Source organism: Eublepharis macularius, chromosome 10, assembly GCF_028583425.1.
Source record: "Eublepharis macularius isolate TG4126 chromosome 10, MPM_Emac_v1.0, whole genome shotgun sequence".
NCBI classification, from domain to species: Eukaryota; Metazoa; Chordata; class Lepidosauria; order Squamata; family Eublepharidae; genus Eublepharis; species Eublepharis macularius.
In genome coordinates, this window is record NC_072799.1 from 76,519,844 (window position 1) to 76,537,032 (window position 17,189).

General features: G+C 42.5%; 1 protein-coding gene across 3 annotated transcripts in view; it reads left to right on the plus strand.

Moving 5' to 3' along the window:
* The window catches only part of TRAPPC11 (trafficking protein particle complex subunit 11), a 42,055-nt gene that overhangs the window by 12,887 nt on the left and 11,979 nt on the right, over positions 1 to 17,189 (plus strand). For all 3 annotated transcript variants that reach the window (XM_054990147.1, XM_054990148.1, XM_054990150.1), the window contains 13 exons: positions 2,063 to 2,156; positions 3,264 to 3,343; positions 3,447 to 3,525; positions 3,637 to 3,691; positions 5,513 to 5,658; positions 7,646 to 7,707; positions 7,806 to 7,938; positions 10,693 to 10,823; positions 11,449 to 11,595; positions 12,359 to 12,546; positions 15,418 to 15,566; positions 16,465 to 16,586; positions 17,023 to 17,142. In XM_054990147.1, the coding sequence (XP_054846122.1) occupies positions 2,063 to 2,156; positions 3,264 to 3,343; positions 3,447 to 3,525; positions 3,637 to 3,691; positions 5,513 to 5,658; positions 7,646 to 7,707; positions 7,806 to 7,938; positions 10,693 to 10,823; positions 11,449 to 11,595; positions 12,359 to 12,546; positions 15,418 to 15,566; positions 16,465 to 16,586; positions 17,023 to 17,142 (1,506 nt within the window). The remainder of the gene's footprint in view (positions 1 to 2,062; positions 2,157 to 3,263; positions 3,344 to 3,446; positions 3,526 to 3,636; positions 3,692 to 5,512; positions 5,659 to 7,645; positions 7,708 to 7,805; positions 7,939 to 10,692; positions 10,824 to 11,448; positions 11,596 to 12,358; positions 12,547 to 15,417; positions 15,567 to 16,464; positions 16,587 to 17,022; positions 17,143 to 17,189) is intronic.

Here is a 17,189-nt window from a genome sequence, read left to right on the forward strand (position 1 = left end):
TAAAAAAGGCGATTTGCTGTCATTCCCAGGCAATAGGCTGATGCTTGTGCAACTAAAAACAAATAACACTTGCGCATAGGTCGTAAAGCAAACCTTCTTTGAGACCTGAATACATTCCAAATAGAGGATTGGTCTTTATAGGCATTCAAGGGGATTTCTATCATTAAATATTTATCTTCAGTTTTTTACTGTCTTCTCTCTGTCAGTTTTTACTTATAAAACTGTAACTGTATTGCATATACATGAGGCTGCCATTCAGAAAGGCTAAGTTTGTATAATGTGACGTACATCATGTAATATAAATATTATATACTTTCAAAAATCCCAATTAAAAATTGCATTCTTCTTCAGTTAGAGGTTTCTGTGCAAAAAATATTCTATTTTAAAGCCCTTAGCGAACTGAGACCAACATATTTGCAAGACTGTCTCTCGCCATATGTCCCCCAGAAGGCTTTATGCTCAGCTGAACAACATCTGTTGGTGAATCCCGTCCCTAAGGATGTTTGCCTAGCCTCGACTAGGTCCAGAGCCTTTTCGGCTTTGGCACCAACCTGAGATCTGGGCCCTGTGGGATCTGTTACTGTTCTGCCGGGCCTGTAAAACAGAGATGTTTTGCCAGGCCTATGGTTGCGGCTGAGGCGCTGGCAAACTGTCCTGCCAGCCCTCTTGCTCTGGTTCTGCTCCATTTTCTACTGGTTTGGACCTTGGCGAATCTCTGCCCACTGTCTAACCTCACAGTGTTTGAATGTTTACTTGAGCTGTATGTTAACAGCCATGTCATGGAGTAATTTTGTTTAATTGCATGTTATACTGTATTTTATAATGTATATCTATTGACTTTGTTTTTATATATATATGCTTATGTTATATTTGTATGTGATTATGATGCTGTAACCCACCCTGAGCCTGCTTACGCGAGGGTGGGCTAGAAATCGAATAAATCAAATCATTTCATTGAGGTTATGTGGAAAAAGAAAAAAATTGAAACAGTTTTGCTAGAATTATTGGACATATGCAGGACTCCCTTTTGTGGTGTACTATAGTGCCTTAGTGTTCAGAAACTATTTTGTAACAGGTTGGAAAGCATAATTTTAAAAGAAACTTCTGTAACTATCATATACAAGCAAGATTCAAATCCATTAAAGACCTACACAATTTCCAGGATATTAGCTCTCAAGAGTCAAGCTCCATTCCTTTGGTATCTGATAAAGGGAGGTTGATTCTCAAGGGCTTATACCCTGGAAATCTTGTTACTCTTTAAGGTACTACTGGCCTTGAATCTTACTCTTCTACTGCACATCAACACAGCTACCCACCTGAAACTATCATTTATGAAATTAAAATGCCACAAAATTGCATCAGGTGTCTACGGTTTTCATTCTTCTAGATACTCATTCATTTCTGGATCTTTTCCCTTGCTGTATGTTTTGTCATTTCTCTGTGTTAGACATTTTAAAAAACAGACATAACATTTAAAGACTAAACTGATGCAAAGCTCTTTATGTGAGTCTGCCCTTGAAAACCACTTGGAAACTCCTGTTGGTCCAAAATCATTAGCTTAGCTTATCACGAGGATGAGATGTTCTGGTCTGAAACACCTGCAATGGTTGCTTGTTTGTTTCTAGACTAAATTTAGTGGGGGCTCTTGTCTCTTAAAGCCCTTCATGGCCTGTGGCCTACATACACCCTCTTCCTGTATGAACCTGTGCTGAAACTTTGCTTTTCCCAACAGTTCCTTTAATCAACAAGGTTGCTTAGACCTGCCTCTGTTTGGTGAGAGACTCTTTCAGCTGAGGCCCTGCCTAGGTGGAACAGCCTTCCTAGGAATGCCCGGAAAGAAGCCATCTTGTTTTTTGTAAAGTTGTACTAGTTATGAGGGCATTTGGAGGCAGTTCAAATCTATAAAGTCTGGGTCTGTTTTTAATTGTTTGTAACCGTTCTTTCAGCATATCTATATTTCTTGGATATTCTCATTATGTAAGCTGTCCTGGGCTCTCTTTGGGAAAGGGTAATGACGAATTAAAACTATTTTAACTGATAAACAAATCTGCTGACTTTTCAGCCTTCTGTGGTGTATCCCAATCCGGATCCAATAGAAACTCAAACTGGAGTGCTTGACTTCTATGGACAAAGACCGTGGCGACAAGGAGTACTAAGTAAATTGCTTTTCAGTTTCCTATGTGAACATTAGAAACAAAATTGGATTATTTCTGTAATCTCAAACTGAGTTGTAATGAATGTTCCACTAAATCCTGGCAAATCTCCAGAATGTATTGGGGTACCTCATTATGGTGATTGGTAAAGGTGGAGAAATTTCTCTGAAGACAGCTTTCCCACCTCGTCTGCTCTCAGGAACTTTTGGTGTGTTCTAGAGTGTTCTCTCAGTTCCTGTAAGGGGGTAGTGAGGCACGAGAGACCTAACCAGTGCTCTAGGTAAACTGTGCCCTAAAATATGGCCCAGAATCTTCTGTAACACTCGTGTTGGAATTTCGCAGCAGAGAAGTCCCTTAGAGTTCCTTCAGTATAAAATGTGTGAAAGCCAGTATTCTAACTGATGAAACCCCAGTTGAGGTAATCCTTCTGAATACAGTAAGCTTACTTCATACAAGCCAGAGGGTCCTATCATATATATGCAGCTCCTCTGCTTCTGAATTTTGGCTCTGTTAATTTCAATGGCAAACTGAGATCTGTGTGTATATTCCTTTGCACATGGAATTCTGCCCCCTCTGTTAACAAGAATGGGGCAGTTTGTGTAGTGAGAAGTTCCACGTGGACAACATGTAGGGATCTAGACTGGAGTGATTGAATTAAGATTCTCAAAAGCGGAATTGTAGTTTTCATTTATTGGGCAAATACATCCAAGATGTTGCCAGTGGATAACGCTTATTTGTTCGTAACCTTTGTTGTTGCAGAAATTATACAAGCAGATTCCTTTCTGAAGGCATGACTACTGCAATGGAAATTCTGGATTGTGGAGCTTTGCCTTTGTTACTAAGAGCAGTAACTTTCCTAATAGGTTTGTCTAAAGCCTAGACTTCAAATGCATTTCAAATACTAGTGGCGCCTCTCTTTCTCTCTTTTTTTTTTAGAGCAGTCCTCTTATTAGAACAAAGAATGTAACTGAATTCCAAAACATTCTTTCTCCTAAGATACAGATTCGTTTAGAATCCTCTGAACTCTGAGTTCTAGTGAAGCTCCACGAACAAGGAGAATTCATGGGTAGGCAAAAGTCCTTAGGATGGATTTTTCATTGTCATTTGCAGGTTTTGATCCGAATGACCCTGAAAAGGAGAAAGTGGGAATTTTGGCTCTGCAGCTGAAGGAAAAGAAGGATCTTCACTCAGTAAGTTAGGCTGAAAACACAATTGTTTATGTTGTTTCACTAGAAGTACAATTGTTCACTAAAACTGCAACTGCAAAATGTATCAATGCTTTTTATTTATTAGGAACTAATCATCACCTTACTAAGTAACGCAGTAGCCCAGTTCAAGAAGTACAAATGTCCACGAATGAAAAGCTATTTGAGTAAGTTGAGGTCAAATTGTTAAAATATATAACTTACTTACTTACAATGTTAATTGTTAAAATATACAACTTACTTTTAGTAGTGGAAATAATCTGCCATTGTTCTTTCAGTGGTGCAAATGGGTGAAGAGTATTACTATGCTAAAGATTACACCAAAGCTTTGAAGTGAGTATGATTTCCCAGTGTATGGTTTTAAAGATGCTCTTCTACTTTTTGTTTTAACACATTGCTGGAAAAAAATCCCAATTTCTGCTAATAGCTACTAGGTATTTAAAATAGAAATCTCCTTTTGAGAGAGCACTTCTTCATGCAAACTTTATCTGTATTTAAAGAATTATGGTTGAGAGAGGCAGGGTGGAAGCCTAAAAACTAAAATAACATACTTACACTATCTCTTGGCTCTTAGAGTGTGTGGGGGGAGGGGTACTTACAGTGCAAGTATCAACCAGGCAACTATCAATCTGGCTTTTTTCCACAAAAAAGATGAAAGCCAGTCCCTTTTAGCTTGGGGTATTCTTTCCTGAGTGCAAAGGTTAAACTTATTGTATTTAGAGTATTTCTGTGCTGCCTCTTTAGAATCTGCTGGCGGCAGCTTACAATTTAAAAATCACGGTATTAAAACAGAAGCCGTTGGACAGAAGCAGCAGCATAAACCATCCACAAAACAGAAGCAGATCATTAAAATCTGATAAAATAAAAGCCCTAATTAAAAGTCTGGATGTAAAAAGATGTGCTGTAGTCTGGGGCCTAAACAGAAATGAAGTAGGCACCAGGCGAGCCTCAAGGGGGGAGGCATTCCAAAGGTGAGGAGCCCCACAAAATGTGCCCCCTCTCTCTGCCACCTGCCTCTCCTCTGAAAGTGGGGGTGCATAGAGCATGGCTTAAAAAGGCAAATCTTAACCAGCAAGCTGGATAGATAGTACAGGAAGAGACAGTCCTTCTGTTACACGTGTGTTCATGTTGTATGTGTTTATATTTGATCTGTTCTACTTTATCAAACGTACTCATTTTCCCAAAAACAGACAAACAACAAGATAGACCCTGATCCTTTAAGGGCATTCTTCCTGGAGGGGAGCCACGTGCTTATATCTACTGCTGGTTTCTTTTGCTCAGAACGAGCGATCACTTGCATGGTCTCTTGCACAAGATTGTTATTCTGTGTGTTAACTAGTACCAAGGGTTGGCTTAGACTGTTAATCTGCAGAGTGGAGAAGCTGATTGCAGTCTCTATCTTCCGTCTCTATTACTGGTGATGAACATTAAGCTAACAGGTCTGAATATTGATGTTTAGCAAGTGAATGTATGAACTGCTTGTATCTGCACACAAAACACTGGATCAAAGGATTTAGAAAGTTAACTATGTACAAAGGGCATCTTTTGTAAACATTCATAATCAGGCATTTTGTTTTGTAGTTCTGTTTGTGTTTATTAAGCATAGTAAATAATCTAGTCCTTCACAATTCTAGTTTGCTGTATTGAATAGAAATTATGTATGCTCCTAAATGATTGGTTGGCTAGGAGAGATTGGGAATAATGGATTAACATCTCCAGTTTACACAAATGAAAATGGCGATGTTTCCAAGAAGAGTTCATTGTTGGGAGAAAATCAAACAATTGCTGCAAGACTTTGCAGATGAGGAAGGAATCCCGCTAGCAGGACTGTAAAATACCTCAAGTGCCAGTTTCTCAGTATGCATTTTTGAAAATGATCAGTTGGTTGAATTTGGACAAACTTTCCTGGCAGTAGCTAAATTGCTGAGAATAATCCCTGTTCTTAGTTTAATTTGTTTTAGGTGTTGTTGAGGAGTTCCATATTTTTGTCCTCTTCAAAAAAAAAAAAATTCTTTTGCTGGAATCCCAAAGGAAACATTAAATGATGGTGGAATTTTTTAAATTCAGTGAACTACTTATTTCATACTGTTGTTGTTATAGCACCTGTTGGATCTTATTAGCTTATTTAACTAAACTCTCTCAATCATCTTCCAGGCTGCTGGATTATGTCTTGTGTGATTACCGTAGTGAAGGCTGGTGGACCCTCCTTACTTCTATACTGACCACAGCTCTTAAATGTTCCTATCTCATGGCACAGATAAAAGATTATATTACATACTCCTTAGAGCTGTTGGGAAGAGGTGAGGAAGTTTATTTTGGTTTGCTGTTAAATTGATTCCCTGCTTTGCTCTGAGAAGCATTTGGCTTGGATGCTTCTCCATGCAAGGCGGGTAGCTTTAAAGATATCAGTCTTGTACTTTATCTGAAGTTGGTTCCATATATCTAATTATATGAAGGTCCTCAGTATCTTAAATGGTGCCTTGAAGTTTGAGGGTCAGGAAGAAAGGATTCATATGGTTGTCTTTGGAAAGTTTAAAAATTCTGCAGATAGGGCTATCCTAGTTAATTAGTCATATATTATTGAGTTGATTTACAGTGCAGTCCTCAACCCTGTGGGGGCATGTGGCTGCCTATGTAACTTTGGCGCTGCCAGATCTCTCCCTGAAGACTTTCAGGAGGGCCATACGCTGATGGGCAAGCCTAGCCAGGCATGTTTCCATAGAAACTCTGGCAGCATCCACCAGTCACATGAGAGCTGGCATTGACAGCTCTTTCAGTGGCAGGCAAAGGCGGAGCCAATCCCCACCTGTGATTGCAGGCACTGCCTGCCAGTGAAACTCCCCTACCCTGTAGATAGTGGGCACACAGGGTGCAAAGACCTGAGACTGTCATGTCCAACAGAGGCACCCTCCCCAGCTTGAAGGGGACACACACTCCATTCCTGGAAAGGGCCAGGCTGGCAGCAAGAGCTCCACCTGCTTGCAAACGCACACCCACCCACCCCCCGCACCCCTGCTTTGAGATAGACCCACCCCTCTTCTGGAAAGTTAAAACAGAAATGCAGAAGGACCAAGAATTCCCCCACCAGGCTTGAACCCACAGCCCCTGACACTCAGGACTAGCCCTCAAACTTCAGAGCTAAGAGAGGCAGTTTCCTAGAGATATGCCAGGAGGGACCCCTCTGCAACTCAGATGTCATCACAAGCCACATGGGGCCAGACAGAGAATATCTCGCAGATCAGCGTGGCTCAGTGGAAAGGCACTGGGACAGCATGCCTGGGGTTTCTGGAAAGGGGTTGGAAGCAGGCTAAAGCCAAGGCTCTAATCCACACCCCCTCCCAAACAGCAAAAGGGGGAGCAGGCTAGCTTAGCCAATGAGATGCCCCAGAGATCCATCGTTCTGGGCAGAAGGTGCTCCTCAAGCCCCTGCACATCCTTGAGAGCGGCAGCCTGGTGTGAACCTCAGCTCGCATCCCACGTGCCAACCATCTGCCTGGCTTATCAGATGCCAGCAGTGTCATGAGATAGTGTGGAACCCCCTTAGTGCCCCACCTCTCAGGGCAGACATGCAAGGATGATGCTTTCGTTGGAGATTCCTGAACTATAAAACTATTCCTGGAAATAATTTGAAGCTGTTAATTTGAAGCTACTTTGTATCCTACCACCTTCTGGCCTCGTTCTCAAACCACAGTTGAAGAGGTAATCTGTGTCTTAGCAGTACTGCTGTATGCAGGGGCTCCGGTGATGGATTGCTCATCCTTGTGTAGCAGTTTAAAAAGAAAACTAGCAAGTCAGGACAGGGCTTCTGTCCTAGCTTTCCCCCCCAGGCATTCAGTGTATAAGGTTCTTTAATAGCACTCCACATCAGCCTGCTCAAGCCGTTGAGTTAAAAAATGGGTTTGCTATCTAACCTGCTGTATGGGGAAATCCGGGCAGTATTTCAGCTGAGAATGTAGTTGGGAAAGATTAGATTATCTGCAGATATTTGGGCCGATTCCAGACGGCCCCCTGCCTTGCGAAACGTCGCGCGTCGTCGCGCAGAAAACGCGAAATATCGCGTTTTCTCGCGCGAGTTTTGCGCGACGTCGCGCAAAACTCGCGCGAGAAAACGCGATATTTTGCGTTTTCTGCGCAACGACGCGCGACGACGCGCGACGTTTCGCAAGGCAGGGGGCCGTCTGGAATCGGCCTTGGATATGGTTAGTGGCAGCAAATCTGCATCTGCATTATAAATGATTAAGATGGCCATGTTTTCTGTAGTTTGCTTTCTCTGCTCTTTTTCATTAGCATCTACTTTAAAAGAGGACCAAAAATCTCGCATAGAAAAGAATCTGATTAAAGTTCTCATGGTAAGCAGGCAAAATTTAGCCTCTTTGCATTAATTCCCAACGACCAACAAGTTATACACCGAAAACCCTTCAATAAAATCTTATTGTTTTGAATCCAGAATGAGAACCCAGATCCTGAACCTGACTGCGATGCCGCTTCGGTGAAAAGTTCACAGAAGTTGTGGGCTGATAGAGTATCTCTGGCTGGTAATAATATCTTTACAATAGAAGTGCAGGATTTTGTTCCATTTGGTACGTATTCAAGACTTAATCTCAAAGAATAACATTTAAATGTACTGTCTGCAGAGTGAATGGTGAAATATAGAAATGCAAATTTAATTCTATCACAATCCAATTGTTAGTTACATCTCTGGTGGAGAATTGAAGGAAAATTGATTTCATCCAGTGTGCTGGCACATTCGAACTCCTGAAGCTGCCTTATACTGAGTCATTTGGTCAGTTCTGTCTACTGTGACTGGCAGCTGTTCTCCAGGGTCTGAAACTGAAATCTGTCACATCGCCTCCTACTCAGTCTTTTTAACTGGCAATGCTGGGGATTGAACTGGAGACTTTTCACAGGCAAAGCGTATGCTCGACCACTCAACCACAGCCTCTTCCCAGTCTTTCTATTGAAGTTCAATTTTTTAAATTTATTTATTTTTCATTACTAACAATACAAAGGAAAGAAGGGGGGCAGAGGGAAGGAAAGAAAAAAAACACATAACAGCACTTACATCTACAAATAATGCTTTCCCTTCATACTGCCATTGTTTAAAATTAAAACTTTGTAAAATACTGTTAGATTGGTAGACCTTGCAAAATACAGATTATAATCAAGATTAGGTCTTCCTCCCCCCCCCCTGCCCCGGGCCTCGGACGCAGTTCTCTCTGAACAGCTGCAGTCGCCGTGCTCGTTCCTTCCTCCCCTCCCCCTTCAGACTTGGAACCCTTCTCTTCTTGCTGCAAATCCTGCTGGAACTCTGGATGCTGACCCTCAAAGTCCCTTAGTTGATCTTCTGATATTATCTTGTAAGCTTGATCTTTGTAATTAAACCAGATACCTTCCGGAGATAACCATTTGAACTTTATTTCACGTTTCCTCAAAAGAGCCACAAACCCTTTGTATTTAAATCTTCTTTTCCGAGCTAAAAATGGAATGTCCTTCAATATCTTAACCTTATTACCCAAAAAGTCCAGATCCACATTGTATGTATTATATAAGATAGTGTCCTGAATCCTCTTAGATGAGAAGTCAATGATGATCTCGCGAGGCAGCTGACGCTTCGTTGCATATTTTGAAGAAGCCCGATGGACTTCCAAAATGGCGCTTTTTAACTCTTCTTTAGTTGCCCTCGCGGGTGTCGCCAAAAGTTCCGAGACCAGATCCCGCAAATTCTCATTTTCCTCCTCTTTCATGTTCTGGAGACACAAAATTGTCTGTGCTCGTTCCACTTGTAGCCCGATCAGCTGGTTCCCCACCAGCTTTAATTCTTTGTTTGTTGCCCTCACGAGTAATGCATTTTCCCGAGCAGACTTCTCTCCCCCCCCCCCGCTGTTTCCTTAATGGTTTTCACTTCGCTTTTAATTAAGCCGACTCTTTGATCCGTTTCATTTAGCTTGTCAACAAAGAGCTTTATGGCTTCAGTCACTGACCGCTTCACCAAGTCCTCGAGAGATTCCCCTTTACCCTGCAGGGCAGCCAAGATTGACTTGCCCAAAGCGGGACTCTGCTTTTTCGTCGCCATTTTAGCGGGGGGGCGGAAACCGCCGATCAAGTTCTGAAACTCAGTGAGGGGGAAGAAACCTGAGCCTTCTTAGCTTCAGATCCCACCAATCCTTCACGTACGCTTGTAATACAGAAGGGATTCGCTTACTTACAGGCTTTCGCCTAGTTCTGCTCTTTGCCGTTCTCCATGGCCCAGCTGCACGCGATGTGCTGTGCAAGTCTGCCGGCCTCCGTTGGAGCAAACGGGCAATTTATCCCCTGCATCGCATTCAGGGGGTTCTTCCCGCGGCGCCCCGGACCCTCACTCCCTCACTGGGAGTCCTGGGGGTTAACCCTCACGGGTCAACCGCCCGGTCAGGCTGCTCAGACGTTTCCTCCCGGACCTGCGGAGAGGAGCGTCTGACATGGCCGGGAAAACGCAACCGAATCTCTCTTTCTATTGAAGTTCATCTTGCTATTTAAAAAAAAGGATCAAGGATTTCCTTTCCAAAGTAATTATATGTACTCATTGGTGCCAGAGCTGTAAAGGCAATCAAGTCACCTTTTTATTGTTTCCTGATCAAACACTTGATTAGTGGATCATTAAAAATGGCGCAAAACCTCTACTGCTCCTTTTTAAAGGGATCTTTAAACCAGTGTGCTGTAGTGATTAGAGGGATGCTGTAAGATCTGGGAGATCCAAGTTCAAATTCCCCCATTGCTATTAGGTAAGCTTGGTCCAGTCAGTCACTCTCAGCTTAACCTACCTCACCGGGTGGTTGTGAGGATAAACGGAGGAGAGGAGAACGATATATGCTGCCCTGAGCTCCTTTGACGAAAGGTGGGATAATAATCCTAAATAAAGATCTGTGAGTGGGGAAATCCACAGAATACTCAAATCTTAGCTCAGTGCCTGAGAGCAGTCTCCTATAGAGTGAAAGAAGGAAACAACTGGTGGTTCTTCTGGGTTTTCTTGACAGGATCATTGACCTAAAAGTGACCAACTGTTGCTGTACAAAAAAAGCTCTTTTGCTGCATGTCAAACTTGTTTCTTGGTTTGCAGAAACTGAATCAAAGTTTCTGTGCCCTCAGTTGGGAAGAAATAGCAAAGCAGTCCATAACCTCTCCTTAACTTGACCATATTCTCTGTGCAAAGCTTTATCTGACTTTGCAAAAATCTAATGTGTTTTGATCGGTATGTGTAGAACTGAAATATTTGTTTTTGATGTAAGGACCTACTGTGAAACTTGACAATTCTAGTCAGGTTCAATAACACGTCATGTTTCTGTTCCAAATTTTAGTACAGTGCAAAGCGAGATTTCTTGCTCCAAGTTTCCATGTCGATACCCCAGTTCAGTTTGACATATTCTTGAAAGCTGATTGCCCTCATCCTATCCAGTTTTCTAAGCTATGTGTCGGTTTCAACAATCAGGTAATTTTGTTTTAAAAAATAATCTTGATTCCTTTAAGGGAGACTCATCTCTTAATTGAGGCGGATAAGTTTATTGCATTTGCCAAACCATTTTAATTTTGTAAAATGCCAGGAACTAATACCTTGCTTTAATGTGGGTATGTCCCCATGGTGTCTTGTATAGAGGGGGGGGATTGGATGGTGGCACCTGGACCCACAGCCCTGCTTCACCCCCTGGGGCCCAGTCCTTCTGGGCCTTGCAAGGGCGAGCAGGGCTCTGGGACCAGAGTGGAGGAAAGATTTCTTTTCTCTGAGAAGAAACTCTGCTTTGCCTGCTCTGAGACTTTCATTGAATTGAAAATGTGAGTACTTTAATTTATAAGCTGTTAATATGATGTTTTAAATGCCTGATCGTTTCCTGTAAAGTATTATTTATGGTTAAATTTAAAGTATTGTTCTAAAGAACTGTAGAAACAGATACCTTTAGAAGAAAACTTCTACCTAATTTCGGTTAAGCAACTGTTCTGATTTAAAATGTATATTATGAATAACATGATTTCTAGTGATACAGATTTTGCTGCACTAATATTAGATTTCTGGAAAAAATACTTAAATGTATGCTTTTCCACTTTTTGTCCTGCCATAGGAATACAACCAGTATTGTATGGTGGAAGAAGCATGTCAAAAAAATGAACTGTGTCCAGAGGGGATGCTTTGGCTTGTCCCTGGCAAGACAACAATGTTCACTTTCAAATTTGTAGCAAAAACAGAGGATGTGGGAAAGAAGATTGAGGTAAGCCCTCAACCACCGTTCAAAATGTTATCCTAATAATGATAAAGATGATTGTTCTGGAATGAGTTAACACTGACAGGCTGATCTGCTTGTATCAAAAAGCAGATATGGGCTGATTCCGCACACATTGGATAATGCTCTTTCAATGCACTTTATCAATAGTTTGAAGTGGATTTTTTGTTCCGCACACAAAAAGATCTGTTCCAAATGATCTGTAAAGAGGATTGGAAGTGCATTATCCAACGTGTGCGGAATCAGTAAATGTCAGGTGTGGAGGACCATTGAACCATTATAATATTGTGAGTTGCAATGTTGTACTAGAACAGCAAAATGCACTATGCAACTGCACTAGTGCAAGGCCTTGCATTTGTTGACTGGATAGCAAAGCGACCAAGCAGGGGTTCTGAGTGTCTACACACATGCGTGCCGGACACACACAAGGGAGATTGAGGCAGCTTCCCTGTGCCTGCTTGAGAATCTTCCATCGAATTTCATTAAACAAGCAAAGGATCTTCTAAGTGTGGCATGTGTTGCATTTTGCTGCTTAAATTTTACAACGCCCTGAATTTTTATTTCTAAGATCCAAACTGGGTTCCCGTGCAAACGTTTCTGGGCTGTTTCAACAGAATTTCAGAGGCAGGGTGATTGTGTCTCTCTCTTAAACAATTACTAACCCAAGGAAGAGATTCTGTGCCTCTCTGTAATACACACATTAAAATGGATTATAGGAGAAAAACCCAATCAGTCCCTGCCTGTCTTGCAGATCACTTCAGTGGATTTGATTCTGGGTAGTGAGAACAGCAGGTGTGTGATCTTGAACTGGCGAGGAGGAGGAGGAGACGCTGCTTCTTCTCAAGAGGCGCTGCTGGCAGCTCGCTCCTTCAAACGGCGGCCCAAACTCCCAGAGGGTGAAATCCACTGGGAAGGTTTGACTGTTCAGACAAGCACCATGTGAGTGGAAACAGCCATTATATGATCGTAGACACTGAGTTGGTACATAGAATGGTTGGGGTTTTTTCCCCCTCAGACACACATGGTATTATTTACTGTGATCTGTGCAGCTGGAGTCTTCAGTTGGTGTGGTATTATGATCCTCCCGTCCCCAGAGTATCTGAGACCTCTTTTATATAAATTAAGACTACATTAAGTTTATAACAATATACTAAACATGGGGTTTTTTGACACACAGACTAATGTTATGGCATTTAAACCATCATCTGTATAAACACTTAGCAGTACATGCATTTTTAAAAGCAATTCTGATTTCAGATGACATCTCCGTTAGCTCTGCGGTCTCCCACTGATGGGTTGAAAAATTTAGTCTTTTCTGGTATCTTTCCAAACGGCACTTCCCATTCAGGAGCTCCATTATTATCCCTCTTTGAACTTTTGAGTTAGAAAGAGAATAACAACTTTGGCATTCCGCTGAACTGGTGATGGGTCGAGTGGCAGAGTTTTGACCTAGTTCCCATCCCTGCCGTGTGCTTGCTGGGTGGCCTTGGGCAAGTTACTCACTTGAAGCCTCATTTTGTAAACCAGGAGAGAAGGATTAAAAAGCATGCAATCATATGTTCTATATAATTTTTTTTTTGAGCAAGATGGGTGGTTCTCAACTGCAGGAGCTCTTGGAAGAGACGGATTTTCAGGACCCATTTCAATCTGGCTTCAGATTGTGATTTGCAACGGAGACTGCATTGGTCGTCTTGGCTGATGACCTTTACCAAGAACTAGACAGGATGAGGGTGTCCCGGCTAGTCCTGCTGGATCTCTCAGCTGCCCTTGATACCATCAACCCTGCTGTCCTTCTGAGTCTGCTCTGGGAGTAAGGGGTACTGAGCTACGATAGTTTGAGTCCTGTCTGGATGATGGGTCTCACAAGGTGGCACTGGGGGACTCCTGTTCTACCCCATGGTCGATGACCTGTGGAGTCCCACAGGGTTTGATTTTATCCCCTGTGTTATTTAATATTTACATGATGCCACTAGGAGAGATCATCAGCAGGTTTGGGCTGTGGTGTCACCAGTATGCGGATGCTACCCAGCGCTACCTTTTCCATCTAATGCCAAGGATGCAGTTGATGTTCTGAACCAGCGCTTGGCGTCAGTAATGGCTAGATGAGGGCGAACAAGCTGAAACTTAATCTTGACAAGACAGAGGTTCTCTGGGTTAGTAGGAAAGCTGGCCAGCAGTGTGAGATCTCCCCCCCCCCCCCGCCCCATGCTGGACGGGGTTACATTCCCCCTGAAAAGTCAGGTTCGCAGCTTAGGAGTGCTGCTTGACACAGAGACCATCTTAGAGAGCCAGATGGCTACGGTGGCTCAGAGTGCATTTGCCCAGCTTTAGCTGCATCCACTCCTGGTTCATCAGATGTGGCCACAGCTATCCATGCCTTAGTTACATCTTGATTGGAATACTGCAGTGCGTTCTACTTGGAGCTGTCCTTTAAGACAGTTTGGAAGCTGCAGCTAGTTCAGAACGCGGCGGCTAGACTGCTGTTTGGAGCCAGCTGTTGGGAACATTTAACCTGATATTACAGCAGCTACACTGGCTACTGATTCACTCCCAGGCCCAATTCAAGGTGCTGTTCCTATCCATTAAAGCCCCACATGGCTTGGGACCAGGGTATCTGAAGGGCCGTCTTCTCCCATATGTTCCTGCCTGGGAATTAAGATCACAGAGAGAGGCCCTCCTGACGGTCCCATCCATCAAATAAGCTTGGTTGGTGGATATATGGAGGAGGGCCTTTGCAGTGCCAGTCCCACAAGTGTGGAACGATCTCTCCAGGGAGGTGCTGCTGGCCTCCTCCCTCTCTGGCTTCAGGAGGCAGCTGTAGACTGTTCTGTTTAGGACAGCTTTTTAGTGTGGGTTAAATTTTAACTCTATCTTATATATTTATGTAAGCTGCCTTGAGCATCTTCAGAGAAAAGGTGGCTCATAAATACTTTAAATAAATTTTACTTGTATGTAGGTGCAGAGCATAGGGCTTATGGTAGAACTCCTGGCATTAGATTGAAGGAAAAACCAAAACAACCATCCCATGTCCCCTTTCTTTAGCAGGGAGAGCCGGTCCTGTCCCATTGCATATGGATTAGGATCTCAGTTGACTTTGCTGCCTCCCAAGTGCAGGAGAACCTCCTACAAAGTAATCGTACAAGGTTCTCTTTTAGCGGGGAGGGAAAGGTAGGGGTGTAACACAGTGACAGGGCCTTCTACAATCCAAAGGCCAACATCCTAAGAGCCAAAACACACGTTAAGAAAAACCTAGGTTCAGCACGTGTTCTCTTACCTCAAGGTTTGCTGGGATCTGTAGGCGTCCTGGAAGCTTAAAGTTTAGCATTTACAGAGCAGCAAAAAGGGAAAGGGAAATACAGGCGCCTGTATTTTAAGCTTTAAGCTTCCAGGACGCCTTTAAGCTTCCAGGACGCTTACAGATCCTTTAAGCTTCCAGGACTTTAAGCTTCCAGGACCCCTACAGATCTTTAAGCTTCCAGGACGCCTACTTTAAGCTTCCAGGACTCCTACAGATCCCGGCAAACCTTGAGGTAAGAGAACACGTGCTGAACCTAGGTTTTTCTTAACGTGTGTTTTGGCTCTAAGATCCATGGGATCAGGTGTATCCATCTAGCATTTCTGCAGTTCGTATAATTGTAAAGGTGTGAAAGGAGAGGTGGTGATTGGAGGGGTCCTGAAAGGCATATGGAGGAAAAAGTACGTGCTTTCCTGCATACAGTACTAGAGTTGTGCTACAACAACCGATGGGATCAGGTTGCAAGAATGATAAGCAATAGCCGGCAGTTGGCTTTTCTCTTGTTTTTATTGAAGGATCATTTCCAGAGTGCCAAACATTTCTGTTCAGCTCAGACATGAGCCTCCTGCCCTGACGAATGAAATGTACTGTTTAATTGTGACAATCCAGTCACATGAGAAGACCGTTTCCAAAGATGTAAAGCTCACAGCCGGCTTAAAACCAGGTATTCATTGTTGATGTGTTGTTGGCTCAGAATCTGTGTAAGGATAAAAGTCTCATTGTATACAAAAGAAAGGAAAAGCCACTCCCTTCTTCTGTAAATTTTAAAACATGATCATTAGATAACAGACTTGTCAATGAAGAAAACAAGAAAATGCATCTGATGATGATGATGTTAAAAGTCATGTCCCACTTCATGAATTGCTGCTGGCAATATTGTTACCCAGTTCTACTGACAAGGGGTGTGCATCAAAAAAAATCAGCTTAATTTGGGTCTGGTATTCGAGAATACCATAAATATTTGATATTCCCGATATCCAGGTTAAATTCTCAATTCAGGTTGGGTTTTAACCGGGAATCCCAAATATATTCAGCCATTATTACTTATGGGGAAACTATCTGGTTGGTGGGGGGACATTTTTAAGCAAACTTCATCAAATTTTCAGGGAACCTAGTTCTGCTTGTGTACTAAATACTCACCAGGTTTCAGGAAGATTGGACCCAGGGGTCCAGTTGCTTGGGCACCTGAACAAGGTGCCCCCAGCCACTGTTCATTGTTTCCTATGGGGGAAACATTTCCAAGCCTTTCCAATCAAAGAAACCTTACGAAAAGGGGCAACCCCTGGTCAAAAGCCACTTCCCAATACAAGCTGAACCAACAACAGAAGCCAGGGAATCCCACCAGAACCAAACTGAAGCAAGGGGACGAACATCACACCAGAGAATCCCACCAAAACCAATGTCAACCAAGACAGCAGAACCAAACAGAAGTAATGAAGGACATTTAGCTAATGGAGATAGCATGAAATATCCCCTAGTGACCGTGGTAGACATATAAATCCTTCACAAATATTACTGATAACCTACCTAAAAAAAATAATCAGAATGCTTTTTCGTTCTAGGCCAAGATGCAAATCTAACTCAAAAAACTCATGTGACACTAAACGGAGCAGAAATTTGTGATGATTCCTTTCCTGCCTTGCTTCCTGATATCCCTGTAGGAGACTTACAGCCAGGTGAAAAGGTAAACTGACATTGCATGTTGTTAGCATAATAGATGGATGGCATTTGCTTAACACATATGAAAATGCAGTAACTGTTCACCACATGCCTATTTTGAAGATATAGTACTCGACCTGATTTACACACACATTGTTTCAGATTTGATGGTACTTAAACACAACTAACATTTTCTTAATTCGGGCCAGAATACTGTAAGGCAGTAGGAAAACAAAACAATTTTGTAACTAATATTTTTTCCCCAAAATTATATTTGTTAGTGGCTGAGATTGCAATTTTGCTTTTTTCCCCAAAAGTAGCCCTAGACAAATGATTGGATTAATTTGCATGCAGAGTCTAGAAAGATCTGCAAATGTTTCCATATGTAAATTCTTGCTCTTTAAAGGCCTTTCATCTATCGTTGTCTCAGATTTACTGCTTCTTTTCTCTCTCTTTTGAAGCTGGAGAAGGCTGTGTATATTCACTGTGGAACTGTCGGCACCAGGATGTTCCTTGTGTACGTTTCCTATTTAGTGAGCACGACCATTGAAGGAAAAGAAATCCTCTGCAAGTGTCACAGGGTATGTCAGATTAGTCGGAGACGTTTTTTTATTTTTTGATACTCATT